We start from the raw sequence: 16,646 nt of genomic DNA, 5'->3' as shown, positions 1-16,646 counted from the left end.
AGGTAGCGGCGGATAGGGGGCGAGGACGGGGCGGTGGGGGATAGATGCGCCGGCGGCAGCGAGGGAGACGAAGAAGAGGAGGAGGAATCTGACTCCGCCACCGATTAGACGGTGGCGGAATTTTTATTTGTATTTTTTTTGGACGTTCGTTGTATAATTTTACATTTGCTAATACAGCGAATATTCGGTCTCAATTACCTCGTTTTATAATTATTTCAATTCAGCTGATTTAAAAACGAAACGAAAAAATTAAAATAAAAATTGGTTATAATATTTCGGGGCTATTGAAGTGTCCGCCTATAGCGGCGGAAACAAAAAATTAGGGCTATGGACAAAAAATTGGGGATGTGGGCAAAAAAAAGGGGCGGGGCTATTGGGGAAGGCCGCCTGATGCTAACAGCCACTGGCTTTTGAATATTACCAACAAAAGCGTTACAAAGTGCTTACCAACAAATTCTGTGATGTAATGTTGATTTACGCTTTATGTTTTTGCAATCTTGGTTCACCTCTACTTAATTTTGAAAAAAAATAAAATATTCAACTTATAAATCAATTACTGGTGTTTAAGATGTAATGACACTCTTCTAAGCGAGAACCCCCACTTGAATATTAGGATAAGCTTCAAATAGATATATACATATATTTTAAACACAATTTCAGCCCAAAATCTTCAAACAATTTTGACAAATCAGCAAGCCTTTGCGATCCAGAGACAGATTGGATGCTAATAAACTTTTCAACCAACTGTAAGATTACGAAAGCTTCAAATATTAGGGGATCAGAACGTTCTTAGTTCGATGGAATTGGAGATTACTCGATAAATTTATTATGAGTTATTTATATCAACTAGTTTAATAACATGAATCAGAGAGGTATATTATAATAGTAGTACTACAAATAAAGAAAAAAAGAGGGAAAGTTATTCTCTTGAGGCTTCGAGGATCGATGAGGTCGAATCAGAAAATACTGGATGGTTTCTTGAAGACAGTTTGTGGATACTACCACCTCTGCGAATACAAACCAATCGCGACACTTTATCAGATAGCGATGGATTCTCGTGCTTCTTGAAGTGTGAAGATGGAGTAGAAAAGTAGTATAAAATGTGTCATTGGTGATTAAGCATAGTAAATATAACCGATGAATCAGAATGAAGGAGAGTTACAACTTACATTTGTTGTGAAAATCTTTGAGGGTGAAGGCCTCTGTCTTGGCTTCCTTGACTCGAACAGAAGCTCCAACAACCCTCGCGCCTAGCTTGAACACCGGTCACTTAATCTCGGTGGCCAAGTTTCTGATCTTGAGGCTGTTGTCATTAGCGAAGCCTCTGTGCAGCGGCAGAGGTACATTTCCTGCAAGAATAGGCAGTTTACCTTCCCCTTGAAGGACTATCGATTTTTCAGCTCCACAAACATTGAGGAGATAGAACTCGATTTTGGCAACATCTCCTCTCAGGTGAAGAACGTTGGAGCAATGCCGTTCCTCAGCTGCAGAGTCATCATATTTCGAACTGCTGATAATTTCAAATAAAGCAGATTTAAGTAATGGCCAAAAACATTGAGAAATTACTTAAGATATAAAACATCTTCGTTTCTCAAAACCCTAGCCTCTACTAGGGTTGCACCTGAGTTTATCTTTATTTGCAACGTGTGCTCTTAATCTTCGATAGGATATAAGAACCTATCACCAGCTTACAATCAAATCACGAGGAAGACAAAGAAGAGATTGAGCTCAATATCACTAACTAACTAACAAGTTGAAGAAAAGAGTTTTAATAGAAAAAGAAACCGATCCAACGGCAAGTTAGATCAAAACTCATCCAACGGCTCCCGAAGCTCCTCGCCTAATTGATCAAAAGAGACTTGATCTCACTCACTCTCTTAATCTGATTCACTTGAATTGATCCAATTGAACAAGTGTTAAGAGACTCCTTCCCTCAACGAAGTATTTCTGTCCGGTTACGAGAGTAACACCCAAAATTCCGGCGCGGAGGAGGTCTCCGTCGGCAACAAGGTAGGGTTTGTAGAGTGTTCAACACGATACGTGGGCAAATAATTCTTCATTTATTAAGAACGGAATTAATGAATAACCCTATTTATATATCTAGGACCCTAGGGTTGATTCGACCTAATCCTATACATCGGGAAAGAATCAACAAAGAAAATCCGACGGAGCTTATAAAAACGCTCCACTCAAATAAGTTCAATAATTAAAATAAAAGACAAAAAGTACAATAATAAACTGACTAAATAAAACGCCACGCGTTGGGCCGGCTCGTCTACTTGGTGACGAAGTCTTGGTAGCGATCCGGCTGCTTGAGTTGCTCTCTTGGTCTCAACTGCCGAGCTGTTGTCGTCTCCTTGATCTCCGATTCTTCCAACCCCTCTTCCTCGGTCCGTGACTCTTCTTCATCTCCGCTCCTTACCACCGTCTCCTCTGCCCCTGTTACCAGCGTTGAAGGAGGCTCTGCAGCGGCTGCAGTAGCCGAGGTTGTTGGGCTCGTAACAACAAACAAATCAACACGGAGGTTCATCACCATTCAACCCTTCATGTAGAAAATGTTGAACTAGGATTCAAATGATCCAAAAAAGAATGAAATCAACTTCATAGAATGATTCATTGAAAGATACAAAGAAGGAAGCTACACTATTTATACAAGAGAATGAGCTAAGTGAGTAAGCAAAATATTTTCTAACTAACTCTATAACAACTCATCTTCTAACTAACTTCCCAACTAACTCATCAAAAATATCTAATGCTGACAAGGCTTTGACGTGGCATGCAGAGGAGAAAGCTCCATGTTGTCGACTAAGACCAAGTTTATCGGTTGGTGGAGGCCGACCTCCATGTCATTACCCAATTAAAAAAAAATTGAAATTGAAGGTCTCCCTCTCTCTTCAACCTCGGTCTATCTCTCTCTTCAAACAGACCCAAATGTCTCTCCTCCCCTTTCACCACTCAGCCAATGAGATCGTGCCAAATGGCACAATTTCATTGGCTGATATTATTATTTTTAATAATTTATACTACCTCCGTCCCTGAAAATTCGTCCCAGTTTTCTATTTTCGTCCGTCCCCCAAAATTTGTCCCATTTCATTTTTACCATTTTTGGTAGTGGGTTCCATATTCCACCAACTCATTCCTACTCACATTTTATTATAAAACCAATATATAAAAGTAGGTCCCACAATCCACTAACTTTTTCAACTCACTTTCCATTATATTTCTTAAAACTCGTGCCCGGTCAAACTGGGACGAATTTTGGGGGACGGAGGTAGTATATCTTTAATATATTATATTAAAAAATTATAAAATTTATACCAAAATTCATAATTTTTCTTCCTCTATAAATAGAGACCACATTTGCTACAGTTTTGCACACAAAAAAACATTATCTTTTCTCCTCCTATAATCCTTATTGTTTAATAGAATTTCATATTTTTTAGTTTCCCTTGTTGCTAGCTATGGAGGATGATGAGAATAATATATTCTCCGATTCTCCAAATTTCTACTATTCCCAATAATAAGTATTCATGTAATAATAATAGTATTAACAAATAATATAAAAATAAATATATAATGGTGTGGTTGGGTGGTCATTGATAAACCATGAAAATATGTGTGGTTGGGTTGGATGAATATTAATGAAGTGAAAGATGATGTGGAGGAGATAGAAATAAATTAAATATTGAAAAAGTGGATGGTTGGGGTTGGTGATAAACATGGTCTAAGACGCAGCATGCATGGGAAGAAGTTGACGTCGATTGTTTCATCATCTTTCACACTTAAAAGAGGCTCGGACTGCTAGGCCACGCGTAAAGGGATTGCATCGCAGCATCATATATACGGTCTATTTCATCATTCATGGATCCAACAACATATTCCCCACACGAGTTCGTTGCTTGGAATGATTTTCCCACCAATTCAGTCTGCGGTGGATTTGGTAGGCCGGGGCAGGAGGGGTCGGCCAGAGTAAAATTTTCCCAAACAGAGTTCGTTGTTTGGAATGATTCTGCCACCAATTCAGTCAGCGGTGGATCTAGGAGGGGGCAGGACTGAGAATTTTCAGTTTTGTCATGTAAATGCTGATGAAGAATATTCAGATGATTAAAGACCTTCACCTCCTTCCAGTTATGGTAAGCAGATGGCAACAGTACCTCAGCATCAACCTGTTATTTACATCTTGATTTAGCAAGAAACACTAGTCAATGTGCTAAAATAGGGAGCTCAGGGTTATCTGACATATGCCTTATGTTTTTCAGACAGCGTGCTTATCTGAGAGTAGTGGCTTCCCGAACATATTCCTAGCACGTGTCCTAGAATGTTGAAGACGACACCTGTCTTCTGCTTCGGATCTACTATGTAACAGTACACCTTCTCGCTGACTTGGCATGCTTGAGCATTCTTGACAATGGCCTTCCACTTGCTTTCTTGGGTATTCACAATCTACAATATATAATAAGCCCACATACTAAACCCCAAGTTTTATTCACACATATTTAATCATAGTGATTATGCCCAAAAATCTTAGACCACTTTTGCCAAATCAGCAAGCCCAGATCAGCTTTGGGATCCATAGGCAGATTGGATGCTAATAAACCTTTTTAAGGGTACACTACCAAAAAAAGTACTAGCTGAGAATATTTATAAATGCAATTAAGGGGTTGGACTAGGGTGCTAATTATTTACAGTAATAACTAATAACTATCAATTAAAATTATCAACACAAAGACATAATTATATCAATACAACATATAAATTTAAATATCAATACAAAGACATAATTTATCAACACAAGAAAGATTGACAAATTTATATCTTTGTGTTGATATTTTTAACATACAATATTGATATTTAGTTATTAGTTATTACTATAAAAAGTTAGTATTTGATCACAAACCTGCAATTAAGGATGTTAATATGTGTTTAAAAATATAACACCAACATTTCAAAAGACATTTTCATTGTGACTGTCTTAATTAAAATTAGGAGATACAAATGGAAGTATCCCTAAAAAGCAAAGATTTGTTCTCAACTTAGATTTCGTTCTTTAGCATCCTAAATCATATTTTAAAATTTTTTCAATACAAAGTATTTGATTCTCTATATTTGTGTTCTTAAAAGACAATTATGTTTTTTTTGTAGTATTAGGATTACAAAAACTTCAATGTGTAACCTTCAAATATTAGGAGAACGTTCTAGTTCGATGGAGGAGATTGATTTGGCATCTGGTGAGGCAGGATGGATTAGGAGATTATTCAATAAATAAATAACTCATAATATTATTGGAGAAGGGTCGGGAGGGGGCGGCCGATCCCCCCCGGACGGCCAATTATCCCTCCCATTGTCACCAGCTCTGCTTCAAAAAGAAGAAGATGGCGATTGGCTTTTGTCATTTGAGTGAATTTATTTGGTAAATTTAGTGAAATATTTGGTATGGGTATGAATACATATATAATAGGGTGTGTTATAATGCTAACTTATCCTTAAATTGCTAACTATAACTAAATGATAGGTATTAGATTTTTAAATCAAGAGCTAAGATCATTATGCCCCGGTATCAAATTGAGACAAACTTTAGGAGACAGAGGGAGTAATACGTAAATCATCATTGTATTACAATATTAGAAAAAAGAATACAACGAGAACCATAATTACATAAAAATATTATAGAGTATATATAATGTAGAAATTATGATATAAAAAATAAAAATAATAAAAGAAGATACGTGTAAGGGCCGATGATCTGCCCTTCTTCCGCAATAATTGGCCGATAAGGGTCGATCTCAAGACCTAGAGATCAGCCCAACCATAGTGAGTGCTCTTACATCTCTAAAATTCTATGTTCTTATATTAGTTGTAATTAGCAATTATGGCATGAGTTAGTAATTGATCATATCTTTATGTAGGGTCATATATATTGTATATCTCAAGAATCTCTATTCTATATATTTTGGCAGTGGAAATTTAATTTCCATATTCTGAAATCACTCATAGTGAGTGAGAGACAGAGGGAGTAATTTAATAACATGAATTTGAAAGAGGTATAGCATAGTAATAAATCAAGAAAAAGAGAAGACGTTACATTCTTGAGGCTTTGCTGATGTATGAGATGTCGAATCAGAAAATCCTCCACTGTACAGATGCTGTTATCATTAAGACGTTTCTCGATCTTACCACCTCTGCTAATGAAGACCAATCGCGATACTTGATCAGATAGCGATGGATTCGGGTGCTTGATGAAATCTGAAGATCGAGTCGAAAAAGTCCTTAAAAAATGTGTCATTGGTTTATGAATGAGAATGAAGGAGAATCACTACATTTTTGGCGAAAATCTTTGAGGGCGAAGGCCTCTGTCGTGGCTTCCTTGACTCGAACAGAAGCACCAACAACCCTGGCGCCTAGCTTGAACACCGGTGGCTTAATCTTGGTGGCGCAGTTTCTGATCTTGAGGTTGTTGATTTTAGCAACGCCTCTGTGCAGCTGCAGAGGTACATTTCCTGCTGCAAGAATAGGCTTTTTACCTTCCTCTTGAGGGACTATCGATTCTCCAGCTTCAGAAACATTGAGAAGAAAGAAGTCGATATTCGCAGAGGCCTCCGGTTCATCAACTACAACATCTCCTGTCACATCATCAACAAGAGCCACCTCAATAGGAACATCTCCTTCTCCTTTGATCTCCTCTCTGGTCAAAATCATTGGAGCAATCCTGTTCCTCAACTCCAGTTTCATCGTGCTCCCATCTTTCCAACAGCTGATAATTTCAAATAAAGCATATTCAGTAATGAATCTTGATGAAGAAATAAAACTTTTCAGTATTTCCTCTCACCTCTTCAATCTAGCATATATCCTTCGTTTGGCCGATTCATAACCCTCTGCGACCTTGGCCAAAGTCCTCTGCTTCTCCAATTCCAATTCCTCTTCCACCTAGACAGCAGTGATTAAGTCAAATTAAGCTAGTTATCATTTAATTATATCCTCATAGAGTTATTGTTAGGCTATTGTACAAAAGGATGACAATGGATGATTTAAAAATAAACTCTGTATTTTTCAAATTCAGATTTTACGCACAATTTAGATTGTTTAGACATCCACCCTCTATGTCCCACTGAATATGAAACCTTTACTTTTCAACACAAGATCTTATATAGGGTTGTTTTATAAATTAAGTAAAGAGAGAATAAAATAAAATATAAATATAAATATTACTTGTATTTCCATTTTAGAAAATGTTGTATTTCTGGGACAATAAAAAAATCATAAAGATTTCATTTATAATGCGAGGAAAAGAGTGAATCGTTAAACTTACAATTTTCATATATTGATCATCCATGGGATTTGATTTAACTAGCCTTGACCCCTGGGTAAAAATCACACTTTTTTTCTAAATTCAGAATGAGTTGATTTTCTCAAGCACGGACGGATACATATACAAAAGCGTGTCGTGTGGGTCCCAAGCATTATTGTCTGCTTAACTTTGTGTAATCACTCATTAGGTGCCGTGACTACCAGTCACTGGCGGACACACGTTCAAGAGGGAAGGTGCTTAAGCCCTTCCCAAACTTTTCTTTTTAATATATTTTTATTGTAAAAATTTTAATTTTTTTTCAAAAGTATCTACAACCCTCATCAAATTGATGTCTTCGAAGTCTAATAGTTGGAGATTTAGAGGAAAGGAGGGGCTGAAAATTAAATTTACAGAGAAAACTACCTACATTTCATCAATGGCCGCTCTGTAGAATTGGGAAGAATGAGAAGATAAACGGTTAAACTTAAATTAATATAATAATAATAATAGAGTTGAACATGTCAATTGCCTACTTATTCATTAAATATGTGGTTGTGCCATGTTTTTAGATTTAAATAATTTTAAAAGTGCCACTAAATTTAAAGTTATCATCCATCCAGTAGTAACAATTGTAAAAATTGTATCATAAACTGATACTACCGTTTTTTATTCAAATGGCTATTGAAAATTGAAAAGGGTTTCTCAAAATAGTTAAATTTGTGTTGGATTAGTTTTATGTAAAATATATGTATGCATTTTTATAATAATTATTATTATATATTTCTTTTGTTCTATAAAAATAGATAAACTTATAAATGACAAGAGTTTTGAAATGCAATCAGTAAAATAAGGGAGATGAAAAAAAAAGTAAGAGAGGGGAAAAAGACAGTAGAAATAGTATAAATAGTATTAGTGGATTGTGAAATCTACATTATTACAATCCACATTATTAGTCATAGTAATATAAAAACTTTCATATTTATACTCTAATTTTGGCGATGGCCCAAAATAGTAAAACTATTCTTTTTTAGGATGAATGAAGTGTTTTTTATATATATACTCCCTCCGTTCGTGAAACGTTGTCCACATCCTAGCGCGGATTTTAAGAGATGTGAAGAAAAGTGAGTGAAAAAAAGTTAATGGAATATGGATCTCACATTTATATATTAGTTTTACGATAGAATGTGAGTGTATGATTTAGTTGAAAGTGGACTCCATAAAAATAGAAAAAAAAACACAAATTAAGTGGGCAACAAAGACGGACCAAAATGAACAATATTTCATGAACTGAGGAAATGTGTATATTTTGTTAACAATATACATATTGTAAGCCGCCACGTCGCCTGCTCGCTGGCACGGCGCGAGCGATTTGATCTGGTTCGTTGAGGAGGAGGAGCGGGGGTATTCGCCGCGACGTATGCTTCGTAAGCGACACGATGTTGTTCGTAGTATTCTTGTTCTTCGCGCTCCGCTTCCGCCATAATATGGGTGAAATCCATTTGAGGTTTTGAGTGAGGGATGAATGTGTTGATAGTTTGTATGAGAATTATGAATGAGAGATGAATGAGAGATGATTTGATGTGATAAATGGATGATGAATGTGTGTATTTATAGATGATTTTGGGGGCAAAAAAATTTTAAAAAATTCAAAAAAATTCAGAAAAAACAGGAAAAAAATGGGCATATTTTGGGATTTGGAAAATATTTTTTTTATTTTTTATCATTTTATATAATTAAAAATCGAATTTTAAAATTAAAAAAAATAATTCAAAGGCAACGGCAATGCCGTTGCCCAATCGTAAGCCGCCACGTCGCCTGCTCGCTGGCACGGCGCGAGCGCAGCGGCGGCGGTATGCGTCCTCGCCGCTGGCACGGACGGACGCGGGGCCGCCGTCCACCGTTGTGGATGCTCTAATCTTTGGTTTATTGATCAATAGGTGATCATAAGATGTTAATAAGCATGATTTAGTTATTATTTTAGAAGTTAAACCATCCTAACTCTATAAATTAGAGATGGCCGAATTATGAAAGGTGGTTGGTGGTTACTGCTATGGATTTTATTTGATGAATATAATGTTGGAAATTGATACTAGATTGGAAAATAAGTCAAAGTGATTTTATTAGAATTTATGATGGTTATTTGGTTTGGCTTGTAATATTAATTAGAACACTAAAGTCAGAAGGATTCTTGGTTAAGGATTGAATATAATAGTGACTAATGAATAAACCTAGTGTTTAGGTGAGTGGATTAAACATGGAAATAACACTAAATAATGAAATAAAGTTACAATAGAGTTTATAGTTTATAGAATAAATGAATGGTCATGAGATTAATATGAATTGTGTGTGATTAGTAAATAAAGAGAGAGACTTCTTAGCGATAGCCTAACGGGAAGAAAAGGATCGGAATAACAAGAGTAGTCGAGAAGAAAAGGTTTGGCAATAAACATCCAGGTATCATGCTCAGCACTTAAATGGCCTAGTTCTCTTATGTGCTATAATATGATTGTTATGTGACCTATTAATATCTTAGTAAATTATGAGTAATTATGTGGTAAAAAAGACTTATGAAGTAAAATATGAGAATATGATGAACTATTGAATGATTTGGTAATGAGATGTGAAAAGGGAAGAATATGATTGTGACTGTAGATGATGTGGAAATGAGCATTAAGGTGGATATGATAAATGATATATGATGATGATATGTATACAAATATGACTAAATGTGATTATGTCTGATATATCTGCATGTGTTGGTGGGAATCTGGGATGGTTTTGAGAGTGTTGGAATTTAATCTATAAATTCGATATGATATATGGTGTGAAAATAAGTTGTTGATGTGTTATGTTGGAAATAGTTGAGGATATGTATTGAGATGAAAATGAGAATGATACTATTTGACTGTGTTTATGCCCCGTGCTTGAGTGTATTCTGTGGGTACAATTGGCATGCCATAGGACAGCAGCGCTGCATTATCTGTGATCTCTCGTCATCTGGATAACCGAAGCGAGGATCGTCTGTTATTTGATGGGCCCCTATCTGATCTGTCTGATATGCACCTTATGGGTGGTCTGTTCCCGAGATTATCTGTCTGCACCCTAATGTGTGGTCTGTGCGGCGTCCTCTCGAGGACCCTGACCGTGTCTGTATCAGATTATGTTTCTGATCTGACCCGCGTACCCTAGTCTGTCACTAAGCACAAAAGGGGGGGTTATGCGTGAAATTCTGGGATGTGTTGATTAAAATTACGTGACGATATATGAGTTTATGAGAAATATTTGTTATAATGTGTTAGGTTAATATCTTATACATGAAACTGGATTCTGTTACGATATAAATATTGAAAACCCTAGAACTCGCAGAGAATAGTTATGACATGAGTGAAGAATTTGTATTACCATACACTTTATGTGGGTGTAGTATGGAGATTTGATGCTGTGGATGAAGATTTGACTGTTAGTACGTGTATGTTGATATGCTCAGTTACTGAATAAGTAAATTGCCAATGAGATAAAAGTAATTCGAAATATATGGCTATATATGTTTGGTTATGTGAAAATGGTGGATTGATATCCTATTAGCTATGAAGCGGTATGTGATTGTGAACCAGGTAAATACCATGAGATCAAGAAATGATGATTGTTGATAAGTTCTGGAATTGATATTGCTTATTGTAGGTTTCTGGGCATGTGTTGGTTATAGGGGAAGTGTTGCTCAATATATGTTACAAATTAGCCCAATATATGTTAAAAATTAATGAGACGATAATATTATGATAGATGAGGTAATAATTGGTAAATGAAATATAATGGGAATTTTAAGTTGCATGACTATTTTGCTTGTAGAGAATTTTGGCTAAAGTGTTGAGTGTGCTACAGGTTAGTTGACATTGGAAGTACCGGTTGATGTTTCTTTCATGTCTGCTCCAGCGCTGCATCCTTAGCGGGTCATTGAGCTCTGTTACCGATAGATCTTTCGAATGGTTAGTTGTGGCATGTTAGCACTAAACATTATACTAAGCTACTTCCGCTATAATTGTAAATATTAATTATTGATTTAAAGATTTATTTTTGAATGGTTCAGAAAATGATAATTTTAATTTGCCATACATTATGGTACCAGAATTGTGACATCACCTACTCGACCGACGGACGTTCGGGTGGGGGGTGTTACAATTTTGAGTGAGATAAACTATAAAAAATAGTTGAACATATTAAATAGGATAGAGGAAATACATAATTTAAAAGTAATATAAATATGCTAAAAATAATAAACTCCCAAAACAAAAAGCAAAGTTGTTATAATATACTCCATCTGACCACAAATAGGAGTTCCGTTTTTCCATTGTATTATGTCCGTAATTAGAAGTCCCGCTTTATTATTACCATAAATGGTATAGAGGTCTCATATTTCACTAACTCATTCCACTTACATAGTATCATTTAAAATTAATATATACATGTGAGATCCATATTCCACTAACTTTATTCTTTTCTTAACATTTCTTCAAATTTGCGTTGGAAAGAAATAAGACTCATATTTATGGACGGAGTGAGAACAATTAATTTAGCTACTCAATCAGTCCCACAAGAATATACACTTTTCAAGTTTAATTTTTTTTTTATAATTTAGCTAGAGATTGCATCCTAGGAATATCCGCCTAATTTCCTGCAACAAAATTTGGCAAAATCATTAAATGATTAGAAATGCAAAATTTCGTTAGGATCACGGTTGTGTTATAAAGTCAAATATTGGAATTTGATCATAACAGAACTGCTAAGGAAGCTTCGCAGCAGCTTCTTAATTCTAAGTGATCAAAATCAGCAGCAAAAGCAATTAACCTGTCATTTGTGATTATTAAACACACGTTAATCGTGTTGCATAAATAATAAGGGCAATCTAACTGTCAATTGTAAATAGACTAAATTAACATAGGTTCATGTATAGCCTACAAACTAAAAACTTTCAAGTTCCTTTTTGTAATTTTTTAATCTTTCTTTAATTGTTACATAAACTATTGAGAATCTGAATACTTTTAACTTCTATGTGATTTAATGTTTCAATTGTCGAAATTATGTTGGTTTTGATTATTTGTCAGTATTTGTTTCTATTTTACTTGCATTATTAGATTTTAAAAGAAAGTATACTTTTTCAGAAAAATATATAGGTTGCAAAATATACTAATGGATATGTATTTGTATCTTTTAAAAGTTGAAATCACGAAGATAGTTCCTACACGAAAAAAAGACATTTTAGTTGTGTTATTGGCATATTAATAGGATATTGAAGAAAAGATTGGAAACGAACGGTTGATAGTAAGAAAAGGCTAATTAGAACAAGCTCAACTGTCCCACATCGACCCTGTAATGAAATATACATCCGATAAAATTGGAACGATACAAAAAAGATTAGCATGGCCCCTGCGCAAGGATGACACTCATAAATCGAGAAATGGTCCAAAAAATTTTTTCATCGATCCTCATCAAGATAAAAGTTCTCATACCAAATCTTTGAGCATCAAACTTATCTCCCAGATCAATATTTTCAGCATACAACATTATCCACAAAGGAAAATGGATCAAGAATTGGTGATCAGATTCAATTCCCATATCCAAACACACTTTAACTCTGTACAGCTTAATATGAAAGTAAAGGTCAATTTATTATTCATATGTACAAAAAAGGTTGCCCTCAATGGAAAACAAGAACACCTCGTATCGAATTAGAAATGTTCCAAATGGGAGGAGGGAATAGGTTTTAGTCTTGTAAACCCAAAACAACATTTTTTTTTTCACTATAGCACATATGTATTGGGCCTCTAGTTGGATAACTTTTTCTTGGACTTTCATTCTAATCAACTTATATGAATGTTTGATTGAATTATTTTATAATATAAAATATAATAGCAAATATTAAACATTTGTATTAAATTAAAAAAAATCGAGCATTTATTTTGGATCACACACACTGTTCAATGATAAAATGGTTGGCAATATTAACGTAATAACCGCAACATAGGACATTTAAAAAGAAGTCACCAATCATATGAAGAAGTTAGATTAATACTATTACAAACCGTACATTTTGATTCCGGAGCGGATCGATTACTCGAGATTAAATTAATTCAAGATCATACGAGATTGAATTTGTGGGAAGTTATCGGGAGATAAATCACAGGTGACATTAAATCGAGATTAAGTTTTAGACTAAGTCCATATAAGTTAACAATACACCATTAGATTAATCTTATCTGATCCATCGAATCGAAACATGGAGTTATATACATAAATTCAGTGGTACTGTTTGGAGACTCTAGATTGATAGAGCTCGAATCTCTTCTTGGCTTCATAAACGAGCGTAACAATGCCTTCATCCTGCATCAGATGCTGCTGCTTCGTCGACCACTCCAGCGCTATCAACACGTCTTCCTGCGCCAGCGTCTCGCTATCCGGCACGTGCATCGCTAGATAGCACAACAGTATGAACGACGGAATCTGCACCATCTGCTCCCCGAAGTAGATCAGCGGGATCACATGCCTGTGCCCTCCGCTATTGATGATCGCCTTGCTGTGCGTCTCGTGTAGGAAATTCTCCGAGCACACGAACTTGTTCAGCACCGCCGCCGCCTCGCAGATCACCTCCGGCTCCCTGTCGTCTAGCAGATTCACCAATGCCGGTATGAATCTCGTCTCCGTTGCTCTGAACGTTCTCGCTAGGTTTCCAATTGACATTATGCTAGGGATCAGGAGCTCGCAATCTGCCTTTTCGACGATTCGGAGGAACTGATCCACCACCGCTCTCGCCACCGGAGCGGTTGGTTTGAACGCCGATCGTCTCAGATCTGAGTCCTGCTCGGCCACGGCGGTGATTTCCATCAACGCCATGGCGGAATTGTATTTCACTTCGATTTCCCCCTTTTCTAGTAGTACGGCGAGGCAGAGCAGAGCGCGTGACTCTGTTATGCTTTTGCATACGGATACGTTTCCTGCGCAGAGGTAGCGTAGGGCTCTGGCTGCCATCGCTTTCATCTCTGCTTTTGTAGCCGGATCTTCGAATTCTCTCCGTTTGATGCTGGATCCTGGTAATCCATGGCCTTTGTTTTGTTTGATGAACTGGTGACTCTGCTGTTTATTTGATTTTCCGCTTTTTTCGCCGATGTCGGAGTGGCTGATCGGAGATGGAGATGCGGCGGAGTTGTGCGGCACCGGCAACATTGTGGATTTCATAGCCAAGGTGTTGGTGACGATATTGTGCATTTGGCTAGGCATTTGATTGGCCTTGGGGTGATCGGCGACGCCGTGATGCTTTTCCTCTGTGTCGTTGCTTTTAGGGTTAGGGTTTGAATTCGCCATTACAAGCGAGTGGATCGATTGTTTGTTGGTGGCGATGGCGTATTTGCTGTGCTCGGGGATGGTTTCGAAGGCGAGGTGGCTGACGAGGAGGCGGATGACGTTGTGCTGAGCGAAAGGATCCTGACATTTCCGGTGGTTCGCGGCGAGCTCCGACAGCGCCCACGCCACCACAATCTGCACCTTCATGTGGCCTTCTTTTAAAATCTTCGCCACCACTTGACACACGCCGGCGTTGACGATGATCTCCACGCTCTCCGGATCCCTCCCGAGCAACCCGATAGCCCGGGCCGCGTGTTCCTGCCCTTCCATCCGGCCTTCCTTGAGCAGCTTCAGCAGCGGCACCACGCCGCCCTCCTCAATAATGAGGCTGCCGTAGCGGTCGTTGTCGCGGGCGAGGGATACTAGAGAAGCAGCGGCGTCGGCGCGGTCATCCAAACTGCCGGAGCAGAGGATGGCGATCTGCTCCCAAATGAGGCATAAAATGGGCTCGTTGGCGGCGATGGGGGGGAGGCCGAGGTACTCGTCGTCGCGGTCGTCTGCAGGGGCGGAGACGCGGAGGAGCCAGGAGACGTCGCCGATGGAGTTGTCGAGCTGCTGGTGGACCTTCTTGAAGGCAGCGGCGGGGGCAATGACGAAGATGCGGCGGAGGCCGTTGGAGCGGCACTTGAAGACGAGGGCGAGGGCCTTGTCGAGGACCTGCTCCGTGTCCTCGATGATGCGACGCGTGGGGCGCTCGTAGAGGTCACCACTCGCGCGGGCAGCCTGGCGGAGGAGGACCGCAAGCTTCTCCGTTCTCACCTTCAAGGACGTAGCTAGGATTTCATTATATAAAGAAAAAAAAATTCTATATTTGAGAAGGCGCATTTGGTATAATTTTATACCACATATATCTGAAAATTTATAGGATCCGTGGATGCTCACCTTGATCTCGCTGCAGTCGCTTTTCATGAAATTGGCCTGATCCGCGAGCTTGATCACCTCATCTGCGTATTGGATCGGCTTCGTGAGGATCTGCTTCACTATGTCCGCCATGATCACTCACCTCCCGATTCGGTCACGATTATTCTCTTCACACCGTTCACGACGGAGGAGGTTGTGGTGGCCATGGTGGTGGTGGTGGTGGAGATGGGAGTGGTGAAACGTAATTGTTGTCTCTTTCTGTGGTGTTTTTCTTTGTTTGCATTAAAACCAGAAAAAGAAAGAGAGGCTGTTACAACCTTATTAATAGGGACGATGATGCTTCATCGACCTTTAAACTCCCAAGCATTAGAGCATTCACATCTGCGAGCACAAGCTCGTCCGTCCGTCCGTGCCAGCGACGCAGATGAGCTGTCCGCCGCTGGCACGGCGCTGCTCAATGCATCGAGCACGTCTGTGCCAGCGAGCAGGCGACGTGACAGCTTCTTATTGGCCAACGACATAACCGTTGGCAATTTAATTTTTTTTTAAAAAAAAATTGGATTTTAATTAAAAAATCATATTAAAAATAAAAAAAAAATTCCCACTTCCAAAAAAATTATATCCGTTTTCTACCCACTTTTAATTTATTTTCGATTTTTTCCCCCAAAAATACACATTTTCATCTATAAATACCCCCACTTCCACACCAAAAATTTACACCACACTGCACAATTCTCATCTAAATTCTCTCATTTCCATTCTCAATTCTCAATCTTTCTTTCACTCTTACTCTTACAACAAAACAATGTCTGGCCACGGCGATCACCCCCCGGCTCCCACGGTTGGAACCCCGATTGGTTCGGTTCACAACCGTTTCCTAGTCCGAAAACGGAATATTCGTCCCCTCCTCAAACCCAAGGTTCGGAAGTTTCGGGTGGCTACCGGCCTTACCCGATCAACGACCAAGATGCCCCCGAAGGACAATACAGGTGGACACCTGAGCCTAGAGCGAGGTTGAGCGGCCCCTCCCAAACTCCGACTCCTCCTACTCGCAGTGTCCGCACACTCCGGCGGAGATGGAGCAATTGTTCAAAGTGTTCTTGTC

At 38.2% G+C, this 16,646-nt stretch overlaps 2 protein-coding genes and 1 non-coding gene across 3 annotated transcripts; 1 reads left to right on the top strand and 2 right to left on the bottom strand.

The window, feature by feature from the left end:
- Positions 1-3,578: 3,578 nt before the first annotated feature.
- LOC121786313 (calmodulin-binding protein 60 B-like) lies at positions 3,579-7,379 on the bottom strand. Its single transcript, XM_042184923.1, has 6 exons — positions 7,307-7,379; positions 6,827-6,924; positions 6,318-6,751; positions 6,083-6,243; positions 4,246-4,443; positions 3,579-4,166 (listed from the first exon to the last, which is right to left on the bottom strand). The coding sequence occupies exons 1-6, from the start codon at positions 7,328-7,330 to the stop codon at positions 3,783-3,785; spliced, it is 1,299 nt and encodes a 432-aa protein (XP_042040857.1). The 5' UTR covers positions 7,331-7,379; the 3' UTR covers positions 3,579-3,782.
- Positions 7,380-12,652: 5,273 nt separating this feature from the next.
- LOC121788210 lies at positions 12,653-12,758 on the top strand. Its single transcript, XR_006047658.1, has one exon. It is a non-coding gene; the product is annotated as a U6 spliceosomal RNA (small nuclear RNA).
- Positions 12,759-13,524: 766 nt separating this feature from the next.
- LOC121787642 lies at positions 13,525-16,195 on the bottom strand. The gene has a single exon (XM_042186443.1). It carries the CDS (start codon positions 15,671-15,673, stop codon positions 13,580-13,582), a length of 2,094 nt encoding a protein of 697 aa, XP_042042377.1. The 5' UTR covers positions 15,674-16,195; the 3' UTR covers positions 13,525-13,579.
- Between the last annotated feature and the right edge of the window lie 451 nt (positions 16,196-16,646).

The sequence above is a fragment of the Salvia splendens genome, chromosome 22, assembly GCF_004379255.2.
Source record: "Salvia splendens isolate huo1 chromosome 22, SspV2, whole genome shotgun sequence".
NCBI lineage: Eukaryota > Viridiplantae > Streptophyta > Magnoliopsida > Lamiales > Lamiaceae > Salvia > Salvia splendens.
Note: the sequence above shows the minus strand (reverse complement) of the source record. Positions and strands in the feature narration are given on the sequence as shown.

Excerpts from the sequence above, each read along its gene's own strand:
- LOC121786313 (XM_042184923.1), bottom strand. The coding sequence starts at position 7,330 with ATGGATGATCAATATATGAAAATT. Across the intron at positions 6,925-7,306 it reads ATGATCAATATATGAAAATT|GTGGAAGAGGAATTGGAATT; the intron begins GTAAGTTTAACG and ends ACTGCTGTCTAG. Across the intron at positions 6,244-6,317 it reads CAAAGATTTTCGCCAAAAAT|ATTTCATCAAGCACCCGAAT; the intron begins GTAGTGATTCTC and ends CTCGATCTTCAG.
- LOC121787642 (XM_042186443.1), bottom strand. The coding sequence starts at position 15,673 with ATGGCGGACATAGTGAAGCAGATCCTCACGAAGCCGATCCAATACGCA.